Source organism: Vespa velutina, chromosome 16 (assembly GCF_912470025.1).
Source record: "Vespa velutina chromosome 16, iVesVel2.1, whole genome shotgun sequence".
Classification (NCBI taxonomy): domain Eukaryota; kingdom Metazoa; phylum Arthropoda; class Insecta; order Hymenoptera; family Vespidae; genus Vespa; species Vespa velutina.
This window is the reverse complement of record NC_062203.1, coordinates 4,809,039-4,824,860: the sequence shown is the minus strand read 5'-3', so window position 1 is coordinate 4,824,860 and position 15,822 is coordinate 4,809,039. Positions and strand designations below refer to the sequence as shown.

The 15,822-nt window shown below is 42.7% G+C and overlaps 1 protein-coding gene across 9 annotated transcripts in view; it reads right to left on the bottom strand.

Annotated features, from left to right (window-relative positions):
* The window catches only part of LOC124954959 (papilin), a 53,555-nt gene that overhangs the window by 5,807 nt on the left and 31,926 nt on the right, over positions 1–15,822 (bottom strand). For 6 of the 9 annotated variants that reach the window (XM_047508665.1, XM_047508661.1, XM_047508668.1 and 3 more), the window contains 27 exons: positions 11,992–12,179; positions 10,766–10,826; positions 9,682–9,764; positions 9,444–9,594; positions 9,229–9,352; positions 9,083–9,163; positions 8,830–9,002; positions 8,617–8,752; positions 8,190–8,533; positions 7,858–8,037; positions 7,611–7,784; positions 7,331–7,516; positions 7,111–7,252; positions 6,914–7,032; positions 6,339–6,771; positions 5,615–6,265; positions 4,970–5,530; positions 4,547–4,892; positions 4,094–4,458; positions 3,607–4,005; positions 3,180–3,536; positions 2,890–3,066; positions 2,553–2,732; positions 1,966–2,145; positions 900–1,112; positions 612–782; positions 83–502 (listed from right to left, as the gene is read on the bottom strand). In XM_047508665.1, the coding sequence (XP_047364621.1) occupies positions 83–502; positions 612–782; positions 900–1,112; positions 1,966–2,145; positions 2,553–2,732; positions 2,890–3,066; positions 3,180–3,536; positions 3,607–4,005; positions 4,094–4,458; positions 4,547–4,892; positions 4,970–5,530; positions 5,615–6,265; positions 6,339–6,771; positions 6,914–7,032; positions 7,111–7,252; positions 7,331–7,516; positions 7,611–7,784; positions 7,858–8,037; positions 8,190–8,533; positions 8,617–8,752; positions 8,830–9,002; positions 9,083–9,163; positions 9,229–9,352; positions 9,444–9,594; positions 9,682–9,764; positions 10,766–10,826; positions 11,992–12,062 (6,478 nt within the window). In that variant the 5' untranslated portion in view covers positions 12,063–12,179. Of the gene's footprint in view, positions 1–82; positions 503–611; positions 783–899; positions 1,113–1,280; positions 1,452–1,965; positions 2,146–2,552; positions 2,733–2,889; positions 3,067–3,179; positions 3,537–3,606; positions 4,006–4,093; positions 4,459–4,546; positions 4,893–4,969; positions 5,531–5,614; positions 6,266–6,338; positions 6,772–6,913; positions 7,033–7,110; positions 7,253–7,330; positions 7,517–7,610; positions 7,785–7,857; positions 8,038–8,189; positions 8,534–8,616; positions 8,753–8,829; positions 9,003–9,082; positions 9,164–9,228; positions 9,353–9,443; positions 9,595–9,681; positions 9,765–10,765; positions 10,827–11,991; positions 12,180–15,822 lie in introns of all 9 variants that reach the window. The other 3 variants (XM_047508662.1, XM_047508664.1, XM_047508666.1) reach the window with 3 other exon arrangements.

Below are 15,822 nucleotides of genomic sequence, written 5' to 3'. Positions count from 1 at the left end.
GTCATTTCGTCGAGGAAAGAAATGTTTGTAAGATGTGCCCTATTAAAATGTACCATTTAGGGACAACATTCCGTCGAGTTACCTTGTCCGCGGAATTTGCCGCAGAGACGTTCGCATTGTTCCTCCGTTTGGAATCTATTGGCGTTCCCTTCGCAGCCACCGTATATGAACGCTTGACACATGTTCGTTCGAGAATCGTAATAATAAGCGGTAATGTCATTGTTACACGGTCCAGCGTCCACAGGTGCTTGACAAATTGAGCTACTTGACGCGATCTCAGTTTGGGAGGTAGTTGCCATGGTAGTAGGTCGAATTTCTTCTGTGATCGCAGCTGGCTGTATCTTGCATTTTCTCTCGCAAGATTCTCTGTCCTGAAAACGATTCTTGTTGCCCTGACAGCCGCTGTATTCGAACTCGTGACAAAAGTCGTCTCGACGATCGTAATAATATTGCTTGACAATGCCGTCGCACGTACCAACGACTTTTGGTAGAGCGCACGGATCTGAAATGTCACATTCATTTAATCGAAATGTCATTCGCTTTACTAACGAAGCAATGGTATTTTGTCTTTTTTTTTTTTTTTTATTATGCGACGAAAAGAAAAGGAATACCTTGAACTTGGCCGCATCGATACTCGCACTCCTCGTGTGTGTCAAAGTTATTTCCGTTGCTTTGACAACCGCCGTAAGCGAACGCTTTGCAAATACCGTCTTTGCTGTCGTAGAACCATTTCATTTTATCCTCGTTACATGGACCATGAAAGTCGGGCAAGAAACAATATTCTAGAATAATTTGTAAATATCGTTACGATGCTTTTTTTTTCCTCTATCGATCTATTCGAATGAAAGGGAAAAGTGAAAGAAAAAAAGAAAAAAGAAAAGAATGAGCTGCGTCGTTACCTGTTTTAAATCCGACCTGTTTAGGTGGTTCCGCCGTAACCGTGATTTCGCACCTATTTTTACAATCGTGTTGCGAGACGAAATTGTTTTGATTTCCACCGCATCCACCGTAATAGAATTGTCTACATTGTTGCTCGTACGAATCGAAGTACCATCTTTGAGTGTAATTATGGCACTCTCCCAAAAGAGCAGGAAGGAGACAGACATCCTGTTCTATAGATATCAACGATGATAATGATTATCGTTTCGTCTCGGATCTAGCTTCTTGGGCTTTTGATCGATGGATAGTGCAAAGCAGATTTTTCTTTTTTTTTTTGTTTTTCGTTTTTAAATAAGAAAAATGATTTAGAAGAAGCGACAATTGAAAAGAGAAAATCTTACCGATTTTAGGTGGACAATCGGCCGTACATGCGTCTATAGTAGGGAAGTTATTTTTATTTCCACCACAGCCCGTGTAATAAAACGGCATGCATCGATTCTCTGACTGATCGAAATACCATCTAGACTGCTTCTCCGTGCAATTACCCTCAGCCCGTGGCAGAGAGCAAGAATCTGTTAATGCATTCGTTACAGCATGCAAAGTTAGTTCTCGTTAAATTTTCAAACGAAAGTGTTAGTACGATCCATAACCCTCAAACGATTCAAACATTAAATATCATTGATCCCTCTTCGATCGGGAAATAAAGAAGGAAAAACAAGCAAAATCTTTAACGCAAAGTGTATCCGTACGATGCACATTCAACGAGCATTTCGTTATTAGTTAATTAAAATCTAATAATACAGTTGAATGTGTGAGCTTTTGCAAAGTGTACACTGCGATCGATTAACTTCAAAATGGTCCTAACGTAGATTTGAGAGAACACCAGCACCATGGGACGTACGACGATACGATGATTGCGAATGGAAAAGAAAAATGAGTTATGTACGATCAGCTGCCAACACCTGGTATTACGACAACGATATTGCGATGATGATCACGTTAAGCGACAAGCTTGTTTTTGTTTTACTTTTCCTTTTCTTTTGATTGTTCTTTCGTCGTCTTTCTTTGTTCTTTCTCTGTTAATACCTTGTGACGGACAACGCTGCTCGCAGGCAGCCCGCGTACGGAATTTATTGCCATTGCCTTTACAACCGCCGTAAACAAATCGACTACAAGTACGACGGCTTGAATCGTAATACCAACGCAATACAGAGCCCGGACATGGCCCAGGATCTTTCTCGAGGGCGCACACATCCGCTAGGGGCGCTGGAAAATTGATTGATTACTGCTGACGACTATGCCGATTCTTCGTTAGATGACATTCTGTCTAAACGAATTCTTATTTATATCCGATATAATTGTATCTGATTTAATATGCGAAGCTTCTTTCCGCTCCTTTATTTTTTTCTTTCTTCTTTTATTTTGTCGTCTCGACGATTAATAATAAGCTCCTTAATATATTTAGCTATTTGGAAAAGTTAATTTTTTCGAGTTGGTTTCAAAACCTCAAAAGAATCCCCTTGATAAGTTATGCATCAACTACTGTCTACACCATAACTCGTGTTAAACCCGAAGAATTATATTTAATATCGTATCGAACGCGTTCGTGGACGCTAATATAAAGTCAATCTCGTACCGATGTAACCGCAATAAACGTCATTATAGAAACTTACCGCGACTTCGGCCAGGCTGTAAGCATTGCTGATGACACGCGAGCTCCGTCGGGAAGTTGTTGTCGTTTGCCTTGCAACCACCGTAATTGAATCGTTCGCAAGTTTGTAGAGTCTTGTTATAATACCATCTAGTGAAATTGCCTCCGCAGGGACCGGATTCCTTTGCCTGATCACAGGGATCTAAGATCAAACCAGAAATATATTAATCTTCGACGTGCAATCGTCGACTTCTTCGTTCTGAAAGATGATCTTACTGGCCCCTTCCCCCTCCCCCCCCCCCAATTGTTAGATCAGTCCTCAATTTAAACTTCAGTAAAATTTCTATTTTATACGATACCAATGTCATCGGGAACGACACAGAGCTCTTCGCATTCCTCTTTTGTCTTGAACTTATTCGCATTGCCAAGGCAACCACCATAAACGAATTGACCGCACTGTTTTCTTCCAGGATCGTAATACCAGGTTGGATAATAACTTTCGCATGGACCGCTGATTTTCGGTAGGAAGCAAGCGTCTGCAAAGACAATCATCGATAAGAGCGTACGCATTTATATGCGTACGACGAAAGAAAATATATAAAAGGAAATAATAAATAATAATAATCATCGACGAATGGCTGTTTCATACCTCGTCCTTTGGGTTCCACGCAGACCGTTTTACATTCCTCTTGAGTCTTGAAACGATTGTCGTTACCCTCGCAGCCCCCGTACCAAAATCTCGAACAACCACCATATTCCGTGTCGAAGAACCATTTCACCGTAAACTCTCGGCAAGGGCCTCTGTCTCTTTCCATAGAGCAAGCGGCACCGGGCGTAGAAGGTATAGTTAGACAACCCTCGAAGCTCTCTCCTTGAGCCTCTTCGATGCCGTCCGGACAACAGCCGTACTTAGAAGCGTCGCAAGTACAGCCAGCGAAGTTGTGTCCTTTCGCCGGAGTTCTGCCGTCGGAGCAACATTTAAACTCTGTATTCTCGCATCCGCAACCTAAATGAGACATTAGCACAATAATGTTCATCGAAGTAATTTAATATTAAACGATGATACGATTAATTACCTTGGCCGTGTGGTCCTTTAGCGATGGTAATACCATTCGGGCAACATCCAAACTGATACGTGTAACAGGGACAGCCTTCGTAATTAGGTCCGGTTGCTGGTGTGAATCGATTCGGGCAACATCCATGTGTCGTGTACTTGCAGCCGCAACCTTCATTGTTGGATCCACGTGCAGCCGTCGAATTATCGGGGCAACATCCAAATCTTGAGTACTGGCAACCACATCCGTATAGATCGGGTCCGCGTGCTGGTAATACGTTGTCAGGACAACAACCGTAAGGTGTCGTAAGGCAACAACCTTCCCCGTTCGGTCCGTGAGCCGGGGTCGCGCCATCCTGACAGCAACCATACGTCGTATTCTCGCATGGCATTCGACAGCCATAATTGTTTGGACCAAGCGCTTAGGGAGAAAATGTTTTTTATTAAATTCAATCAAACGCGAGATCGCGATGTGTTCGTGCACATTTTTTTTCTCTTTTCGTTCTTACCTGGCGATATTTTGTCGGGACAACAATCGAAATAAGAAGCACTGCAATTTTCCGTATTGATAACACCACAACCTTCGAAATTTGTTCCCGAAGCAGGCCTGATGCCATCGGGACAGCAACCATAAGTCATATTGGCACAATCTTCCTCGATAGCTACAGTCGTGGTCTCGTATTCTTTCGTGGCCGTAGTCGTTTCCAAAGTGACCTCCTCCACCTTCTCCACCTTCTCCTCCTTGCATCCTTCTTGATCCGGCCCGATGGCAGCTTTTATGCCATCCTCGCAACAACCGTAAGCTGTTACGTTGCAACAACCCAAATTATCTTTACCGGCTGCGGGTGTTTCATTGTCAGGACAACATCCGAATCTGTGGCAATTATGTTAGACTATTACGTTTCACAATAATACTTGCTTTATGTCAATTATTAAATGTCAATTTATCTCTATAAACTTACTCCGTCTCGTTGCACGCTTTCTTGCACCCTTCGTAGTCGTTACCCTCGGCTGCGTTTATACCATCGGGACAACATCCAAAGAGTGATTCATTGCAATGAGTATCAGGGCAACCTTCGTTATCGGGTCCAGTAGCTGGAGAAACGGAATCGGGACAACAACCGTACTTCGTTTCATTGCAAGTTTTAGGTGTCGGACAACCACTATGGAATGGACCTTTAGCCGGAGTGATTTCATCGTAGCAACATCCAAATTTAGATACTTTACAAGATTTCTTTTTGTAGATTTTGCATTTTTTTAATTTATGTGTTGTTTCCACAGAACTGACCGTTGTCCAAAACTCGGAAACTGAAATGAATGATATATCATTTCGACAATACGTAATACCAATCAGCTTTTTCTTCAGCTATCTAAATAATACTTACCGTGGGTTTTTTCAGTATCGAACTCTGTTTCCTCTATTTCAGACGATGTCGTTAGACCAGAGACGGCAGTCTCATCGGTCGGTGCGACTTCGCTGGTTCCTTCGGATTCGGTTGTTAAACCGGATACACCGGTCATTCCCGATTCCGTCGTTACTTCTGAAACAATCGACATTCCCGATTCCGTTGTTTCAGTTGCCCCACTAATTTCTGATTCCGTATTATCGGTTGCCCCGCTAACTTCTGATTCAGTTGTAGCACCCGATTCCGTTGTTTCAACAATAGTCTGTTCGGTTTCGGTAGTGAAAGAAGATTGTCTCGTTTCCCCGGATGTGCTAGATTCCGAGGATCCAAGCTCCGTCGTAATACCAGTTTCGATAGTGGCACCGGACTCGGTCAATTCGACTTCTACAGTGCTACCAGTTTCGATCGGTGTCGAAGCTTCGCTCGTACCAAACACGGTTATTGTACTTCCTGTACTTTTTTCGTATTCCGTTGTTTCCTCAGTATAAGGATCATATTCGTTCACCACTCCTAACATGGTGGATCCTTCAGTCGCAGATTCTGAAAAAATTTGGACATTCTTCCATTTAATATATTTTTTCATCTCCTATCGAAATGATATCTCATTTATAAATATTTATTTACCTGGTAATTCAGACGTGACTTTAGAAACAGAACTAGTTTCCTCGCTGATCGCTTCTGACGTTTTTTCAATGATCGTAGATTCTGTCGACTCTGCCGTTTCTTTGGATTCCGTCGACTCCGTTGACTCTGTCGTTTCTTTGGATTCCATCGATTCTGTTGACTCTGTCGTTTCTTTGGATTCCGTTGACTCCGTTGACTCCGTCGACTCCGTCGTGTCTGTCGCCGTGGATTCAGTCGATTCCGTAGGCCCTGTCGATTCGGTTACGGTCGATTCCGTAGATTCTGTCACGATCGTATCCGTAGATTCTGTAGGTTCCGTTGATTCCGTAGAATCTGTCACTGTAGTCTCCGTTACATCCGTTGCACCAGATACAGTAGAATCCGTAAACCTTGTCGACAACGAGACCGTGACATCCATTGACGTTGTCGTATCGATGCTCGAAAAGAGATCAGAAGATTCGGTGAAATCCGTTGATTTGTCCGTTGAAAGATTTGACGTTGTTAGTTCGGAAGACGCACTATCGGTGAAGTCCTCCGTACTGCTTAATGACACGGTCGATTCAATGAATTCAGTTGTAGTGTCAGACGAGTTGATCAGTGGTGTCTCGGTAGCACCAGATTGGATGGTACTTCCCGAGTCCGATGACGTTTCTACGACGAATATCGGAGGAAAGTTTGAATATCATTTGAAATTATCATTTGACGGATAAGACGTTTAGCTCACCAGTTGTTTCGGAATCTTCTTCCTTCGATACTCGAGTGACAGGCTCGCTGGTAACAGACTCCGATACTAACGTAGCTCCAGACTCCGTTGAGACTTCCGTACTTTCGCTTTCATCGAATTCCGTAATGGCTCCAGTCTCGCTCGTTTCAACGGTAACTGATTCGGTGTCGGGAGAAGTGCCACTTCCTTCCACGGTTGACCAATCTTCGGAACTGGGATTGCTGGTAAATAATGTACTGAAAAAGTCGTCTCCACTACCGAAACCGCTGCTGGTGTAACCGCTCCCAAAGTCTCCTGGAGAGATGTCACCTCTGCTGTATCCAGCGTCACTGAACATCATTTCATCCATGTCACTAGCGATTTCTCCGTTTGTGTAAGATGTAAACTTGACACTCGTTGAGCCTTCGATTACTTTGTACTCGGACTTGGAGCCCTATCATAAATAACGAGTTACTTTTATAAAAATGCTTTCCTAATTCTGCTCTCTCTCTCTCTCTCTCTCTCTCTCCCGCTCTCTCTTATTGAGTTAAACGCCCGCAGTTCGATCAAGTACTACGATCTCCAGTATCACTTACGCTCACTGCAAACTCAGAACCGACTGTAACGAAATCTTCGTCCTCGTATTCCTCGCATTCCTCGTCCTCCTGTTCCATCAGGGCTTTGCTTTTGTTTGGTTCAACCGGTATAACTTCGTCTAAATTTTGAAATGATGAAAGGAAAGAAATGATGCAAGGATAAATTTTCTCTCATATACCTGTCATTTTCTTATTACCTTCGCCACAAGGATGCTCGTTGCAACTCTCTTTCGCGAACATTATCGTACTGATATCACAATTATCGAGCGAAGCCGTCGCGTTGTCCTTCATGCAAATTACTTTACGAGACATATCACCGCCTCCGCACGGTTTCGTACACTAAAAATAACACAATATAAAATATCATTATTATAAGGAGACTTTTTTTGGATTCAGAAAAAGAGAAAATCTTTTTACCTTGCTCCAAGGACCGGCGAACCATTCACCCTTACACTCCTCGTGCTCAATCGTACAGTTCTGCGTGCTCTCATATTTCTTATCAGGCTCGCATTTAGACTCCGGTACTTTCTTCAAAGCGTCGTCCACGAAAGTAGCGCAAAATACTTTTCGAGTTTGTAAGCCCGTACCACATTTGGCCGAACACTAGGATAATAGAGCAAAATATTCGGTAGATTCTCCCGAGTAAGGAACATGTAGTAATCATCAACGATCGAGATCAGTATTTTTAATCGTTTACCTCGCTCCATTGCGACGCGTACCAACGGTACTCGCAATTTTGGATATCTTCGCACTCCCTGATAAGTTCTGGTTTCTTATCGGAATCACACTTGTCGTCCGGATGCACGGTGCCGTCTTGAGTGGCGCAATGAGCCGTTCTCGTCTCTTGAGTGAGGTCACATTTATCGTTGCACTACGGAACGATTGTATAGGATAGACGGATAGACGATATAATGGAAATCAAGTAAATGTGCAAGTGCCGTTACCCCGCTCCATTCGGAAACGACCCAGTCGAGGCCCTCGCAAGGTCTCAATTCGCAATGTTTCTCCCGTTCGGGAACTTCACCCTCGCATGCGCTTTCATCCATCACTTCGATCTTACCGTCCTTCTTGACGTAACACGTTATCTTTCTCGTCTGTTTGCCCTCTCCACAGAGATGATCGCACTAAACGAATAAATATTGAAGCAAAAAAAGAACAAAGAAGAGAAGAAAAAGAAGGAAATTCGCGGACGCGACATTCTCCTTCAAGTTTTCTACCTTAGAATAGTAACTATTAGATACTAATGATGGGCGTTATGAAAAGAAAAAAAATATACCGGTTTCCACGGTCCGAGATGCCATTGTGGACAGTCAACGTGTTCGTTGCATTCCTGTGTGGTTGGGCCCTTCGGTCCGAGCTTTTCTACGCATTGGGAATCGTCGACGATCGAACGTATTCCACCGGCTACAACCTGTTCGCACTTGATCTCCCTGGTCTGTAAGCCGCCATTGCCGCAATGCTTGCTGCACTCTCCCCATTCACCCTCCACCCATTCCGCTGGACAGGGTTCCTCGCTACAGGTTTGCGTATCCTCTGGCTCGAGCTGTGGATCGCAAAGATTGTCGTCTACCGGTTGGTTGTCTCGTCTTCGAACGCACGCTACTCTTCTGGACTGATAACCTGAATGATCGAATTTCGAATAAAGTATTGCGCCGAGATGGCTATAATAGTTATATATTGGTACAACGATAAAAATGTCACACCTCCCCCGCAACTAGTGCTACAGCTCGAAAATTCTTCAGTGATCCATGTGTAACTATCGGCGTCCGTACGCGTCGAGAGTTTTTTGGGTATACTGTATTCGTAATGAACACCAACGTTATGATCTTGATAGAGTAACTGCAATAGAAACGACAACGACTCGTATTATAGAATCTTTGCTATCGTCCAAGTAGATAATTTATTAGGATACTTACGACAACGTAAATCGGCTCGGTGGTTGGCCCGAGTGCCGTGATAATGTCCGGAGCAGAAAAACCTTGTGGCTCTCTTGAATAATGGAAGATCGTACCGATGAATCTCAGACTACGTGGAAAATCAATTCTCCAGTTGCCATTCAGGTAATAATGACCGGATGTATTTCGTATGGCTAGAAGAAGAAATTTATCAATTTTATCGAACTTATCGACTTATCGGCGAGTCTCATATATGTTTATTATTATATTATACCCAAATAATTGTTCGAAGGTTCCAACTCTCTTATTACGATATTAGTAGCACCCTCTGGTATTAATAAAATATCGATGTAACCTAAAATAAGTATCGGCGATTAAGAGGACTGTCCCAGGGATGAAAAGAAAATAAATTATACGTACCAACTTGTAAGTCGTCATTGTCGAATAAGCCTTGAATTGTGTTACAGTCGGTACCGTTGCCTCCGCATTCTCTGCAAGCGTCCTCCTTGGCGTCGCTGCCTAACATCATGTCGCATCCGACCGGCTGATAAGAAAAAAAAAAATACGCGACGCTGTAGTCGTCCTGTTTCGTCATCGAACGAATAAGTTCGAAATACAAACGATTAGAAACTCACCATACACTTGCCTTCGACGCAAACATTGTTTTTCTCGATCTCGCATGGCGTTCCGTCGGTTACGGATATTTTGTACCTATAGAAAAATCTTTCTCCTCGTGGCATACAATTTAATTCGCACTTGTGCGGACTGCCCGTGTACGGGATCCAGCTGCGAATAAAGAAATGGACAAACCAATGCGTTTAATCTTTATTATGCAATTAATCAGCGTTTAGAGATAATCGATTATATACTGACTCATGAATCACTCCTTCGAAGGGAACATTGTTGAATTCCGCGCATTGCTCCGCTCGGAAATCTTTCGGCTCGCCTGGACACGCCTGCAAGTATTGTAGATCGCTTTTGTTCAACGTCCATCTTCTTGCACGTTTTCTCACGAGAAGACGTTTAAGAATTCGGGAACAGTTTGCAGAAATTAGATGGATGACATATATACATGTATATACATATATGTATATATATATATATATATGTATATATATATATATATATATATATATATATATATATATATATATATCGAGCAGTCTTGCTGTCGGGGAGAGGGTCGTGGGGCAATGTAATGTCGATAAATCGAGTGGAACCTAAGGAAAAGGAAGAAAAGATAGTCCCGCTGGGACTGGTACCACGTACGTGGATACCGGAGAATTTATGGCGAGAGATTTCTTGCGGACCGAACGAAACCTTGTCGGTGTGGATGGCTACGAAGGAAGGAAGGAAGGAAAAGGGCCTGGGGATAATGCAGGAAGGAACGCGCTGGAGAAAAAAATTACGCGCGGAAAGCGCGACTCCGAAACGCGATGTCCGAGATAACGAATGTGACCGACCTTTTCGTCTCGGATTTTCTATAATAAATAATTTTTCTTAGCGTGTTCTTTCTTTCTTTCTTCCTTTATTTTTATTTTCTTTTATTTTCATTTTTAACGAAGATTTTTCGAAGGAGCATTTCAAAACAAAAGAAATTTGTTTGACCCTCGAAAGGAAAAAGTTGTTCGCTACGAAAAGAAATTGAAAAATAAAGAAACATGACAACAACTCGGAAGCCTGCTTTAGCGATTCAATTTAGCTACGCGTGTAACGATCGGTCCCATTGGAAGATCAAAGGTTACAGTACGTTAATATCGCGCATTTGATTCTCATTTGGCAGAATTATATGAGGAGGATTTTTCATTAGAAAAAAGTGCGCTACAATGAAGAATAATGTTGGCTACTTAAAAAGTTGACACACCGCTAATATTAATCCTATCGTGATATCGGTATAAGAAATTGTTCCGATAAACGTATACGATCTTGGTGGAAAGTAAAATGAAATTTGACTTACCTGAACATTACAAGAAAAGAATCTCCTCGAGGAACCCGTGCATTTTTGATATCCGTTCTCGCTGTTAAAAAGAAAAAAGACACTTTTTCGTATTATTTAGGGAGAATGTTTTTTTTTTGTTTTCTTTTTTTTTTTCATTAGACCCAATCTGTTGGTCTGGTTTTGAGATTCGAGTAAAATGTTTAATGAGCCGTGTTCTGATATCGCAAATCGTTTGACGAAAAAGTAAGAAGAAGAAGACAGAAAAATATTCGATCGTTCGATTTGTCAAAAAGTAATTCTTGTACACGGTAGATCATCTCGTCTCTGTAGAAACTATTTACTTAGAAAGTATAGAAGGAAATGCTGGTAAGAGTGATCGATGTTCGTCCCGATTACGAGCATCCGCCATTCGCAAAGTTTTTCAAGATCGACGATAATGATGACATGCATGGCGAGCATGCACGTTTCCTCTCGACTCACACAGTCTACGTGACCGGGTTGATCTCGTAATCGTTGTTAATTCTCTACTTGAATCCTCAAGCGCTCGTACTTCCTAGCGTTTGCATCTCTAATCGTGAATTTACACTCGGTCAGGATTCGGCCGTTCAACAAGTTTCCACGAAGCTAATGAACTTTTTCTTTCGGCCATCGGAAAAATGATCTAAATAAACTCGATCCCGACGAGCATTACTTTACGATCTCAAATGGTCCAGTGTTTATACAATATTGATTATCGTTCAGCGAGAACTCCTCCATTCCACTCTCTCCTTCTCTCTCTCTTTCTCTCTCTCTCTTTCGTTTTTTGACTGTTTGCGCGCGGTCGTTATTTCCTATCTTTATCGAATGCTACGTTTATATGGATCATAAATAGTTTCTCGATATTCTCAGCTACACCAAGCAAGCACTTAAGCGAGTGTTCTCGCGATATAAATGAAAGCCAATAAAATGTAGTACATGACGATTTTATTAGAGACGGAGTGTCTCGTTAACACGATATACACACGCGCGTGCACACATATATATATGTATATATCGTAGTTTGAAAATATTTGTAATCGTAGAAAATAGCTTCTTAACGTACTTTTGCCAGACGATCGAACGGTAAGACGCGGAACCCTTTTCCATTTATCGGGTCTGAAGTAGTCCTCTCGTGACAATGAATTCAATCGAGATAAATGGGCTTCATCTTTCAAGCATAATAAATAGAATAAATAAGAGGAGAAGAGAGATAGCGTAAGACTCACTCTACGTCGAGACACTGCCTGGTCTGATGAGCGACGCCACCGCCGCAGGATCGCGAACAGGAGCTGGGCATCGACCATGGTCCCCAATTTCCTCTTTCTAGCTCGTCCGTTTCAAGAACGAAGCTGCTCGGTAGATAGCTCTCACCGTGCTGCCGACGATGCCTTCCGTGCCTTAATTTTATATGATGCTGCAACACAGGACCGAGCGAAATTTATTATCCAACTCTGAACGTCTTGTTTCGTGCTACTCGACGGGACGTCGGGAAGAATCTTGGGGTCGCGTGGGTCGGCAAACAAGAGAGAGAGAAAGAGAGAGAGAGAGAGAGAGAGAGAGAGAGAGAGAGAGAGGAAGAGTAGTCTACCAGCACTGCCCGTGAGAACCTTCATGCCGGGCTAACATTTTGCGATAAGTGGCCCCTTATTCAAGCCACCTTTGCTGGGATACTTACCTTCTTCTCGTGTCTACTATCTCCTTCGATGGAAGGGGCTCGACCTTACTACTACAATTCTCTACGATTCTAGCGCGACGAAAATCTAATCTCGAGAGGTGTTTGCCCACCTCTTTCTCTTATTCGTTGGTATTAAAACTCGTGTAAAAATGTGGCGAACGCGTTAAAAACGAAGGATACCAACGGCAGGATAAAGCATGACAAAGTCGCGAGATAACGACGGGTGAAGGGATGCGAGAAATCCGATGTAAGCAAGACCGGCTGCCATTATCCATATTGCGTCGAGGTTGGCTCTCTCATCGAGGGGACTTTTAAAATTGGAGAGGGGGGAGTTCGCGTGCGTTAATCGAGCACCGTGGCCTACGTGAGAAACGTGACGTACATTAGCGAATAGCGATGTTGAGCTTCAAAGAGAAACTTCTTCCCTTGGAGCTTTTTTACTTTTTTCGTTTTTTCCAGAAGGAAGACCTTCAGCGTGTTTCTTCGCACACGAGGTATAACGACAGATGTAAATCTTCGTTTTTATACCGATTCTCTTTTTACTACCGTGGGAGAAAGAGCACTTTGCATGGACTTCCGTGTAGGGAGTAAGAAGACAGTAAAAGTTGATATCCATCTAGTCTCGTTCGCGTTCGGAACATCTGCTTGTTGGTACCAAAGAGCGCCTTTGCTCGCCAGTAGTCTCGTTAGATCGCGGATTGGCATCGTCGATGCGGCGCATAATGCGACGATAATGCCACGTAAAACGATGCGGGTGAGCATAAAACACAGCCTATAAGAAGCGACCGACATACGACAGAGAGGGAGAGAGACGACACGATTTGCCATAGACTAAAGGATCTAGGAGAAGGTTTAACAGTCGTTAACGTATGCCTCATTGAATCTTTCCTTAGATGCTTTGAACGGAATTAAAATTCGTCGTGAATTTTACTGAGAATGAGTCACTCCCAAAGATACCACCAGAAGTTTCTATTCTAACAGTTATATCGAAAAACAAAAATTAGACCCTTCGCCAATTCTCACATTAATCAATGATTAGAGGCTAGAGTCCGCGGTAAATCACCTAATTGAATGGCATCGTTAAGCGGTGACTAACCGTCGCAATTACCGCTCGCATTCGTTCTAGCGTAAAGCAAGGCAGAGTCGTTATACGAAGAGGTTTACATCATCGGTGGCGTAAAATGAGTAATTTCTGTTCAGCTGGGCGAGCAGACGCAGCGTGACCGATCGTAACGTTAAATTACTTCGCAAGACAACGATGTCAACTTCTCCCGTGCCCTTTTAGACGTCTATCTTTCGATGTCATCGATCATCCAGAGACAAACAAAACGCGCGTTTTCTCAGAAATATTATTATATATTTTCAAACGTAACGAAGGCGAACGAAATTTCATTCATAAAACTTGTTCATTCATCGCACTACACGTGGCAAGTTATCTCGTTGTATCAATACGCGTTAAACGCGTTTTAACAGCCAACCAAAAGCAAATACACGAGTACGTGGGACTCTACGGGAATATCAATATTGAAAGAAACTTAACTCTATTGACTTTTTGTCAGAGTTGTAGCAAAACGCGGAAAGGGACCGGCTATCTAATACTTTCAAGGTGTCAGTAATCGGCCGATTACGTCTCGTCTTGAACGGTATTAGAAACGTAATCGTCCGACCTGCCTGAAGATCGCACGTCCTGTATGAAGATAATCCGAACTAATTAATATTCTAACGATAACAGATAATTAACATTGTAATAATAATAATAATGCATCGCAATAATACTTTGGGATGACTCAAGGTAGAATACTAACTTAAGAGAATACTTTAGATTCAAGGAAGAATCCTAAATAGACCGAGACACGATCTAGAACGGGCGGATCGCGAATGGAATAGGAACCAAACGGTTGCTGAAAGTTTCGCGAGGGTATGGGCCGAAGAGATAATTAAATGGTTCAAGGAAGTGGGTTTCGAAGCAAGAGGTCAGTCAATGAACCGTGAACGACCGTCGAAACACGCCTTCTTAATAATTGTCATACATATATACTCGTGGTGCCATCGGTTTGACCTCTCTGTGGACGTCCCTTGTCGATTGTATCCCACTATACCTACCATTCCCTCTCTAACTTTTCTCCTTGCCCTTTTCTTCCCTGAAACGTGGACTTCGCGACGTTAAATATATCTTTTTCTCGAGAAACGCAAGCAATTACCCGTCCGAGTAGTAAAACGTTGGCGCATCGAATCGGCGTAATCTCTACTCAGGACGCTCTTATTATTTCGCGAAATTAATAATCGTGCGAGAAATCTCTTACGATTCTAACGCCATTTACGTTGGACTCGGTACCGAGCGACGATCCCCGATTTTTAAAGAGCTCGCTTATTTTTAACGAGAAAGCGCCGAGAAATCGCCTTACGTGAGCGTTAAGAAGATCGATTTACATCGCATCTAATCTATCTTTCTTCTCGAACGTGCCCTCCCGTGGATCACGAGGTCAACGCTTTCTCCGTTAAATACTTCCCGAATTATTGATCACGTTTTTTCACATGAGCGTAGAATGAAATTTCATTTCTTTTTTTTCTTCTTCGTGGCAATCGTGATACTGAGTCATTATATAAATAAAAGCAAAAAAATCGAAACGCATATCTACATGTACGATACGGTAAAAGAGAAAGAAAAAATATCAGACGGATCGTCCCCAGATTTTTTCTCAATTTCTCATGGACGTAACCGGGAAAATGATTGGAAATTTTCGTGGTTTTTCAGAGGCCACCAACATCGTTGGCACTTCCCTTTTTAACGAGCACACTTAACTCAGATTAGCCGTGGTCGTTGATGAGGGTAAGAAATAACCGTAAGTCAGACCGTTCTACGCTCCTTTAATAATCTCATTGATGCTCGGTTATCTCGACTGCTCTCCCGGCACTAAAAGATGCAATCGTGTTCTCCCTTCCCTCCCCCTCCCTCCCGCCCTCTCTCTCTCTCTCTCTTCGGCGCTAAGCTTTCGGAGATTTTTTGCCACCACAAAAGAGGGATTCTCGCTGATGTCCCGAAAGCTCGGAAATGGAATGGAGCGGAGAATTTTGCGAAGAAAAGAATATTTTGCTAATCCGCATCGTCGAGAGGTTGAAGAAAAAATCGCGCGACAGAAGATAGCCCGGCGAATATATCTCTTCTTTTCTTATCTTGTATTTTTATTTATTATCTTTTACTTTTCTTTTTTTTTTTTTTTTTTTTTTTTCAAAGAAACACAACCATAGAAACTTGAACGAAGGATTTCTACGATCCACGTAATCAGCTTTCGCGATGCGCCTACTCCGGGACACCTCTCGTTTATCACTTCTAACGTGTGCGTGAAAGCGGGAGAGTCAAGGTTCACGGATTTCGCGAGGA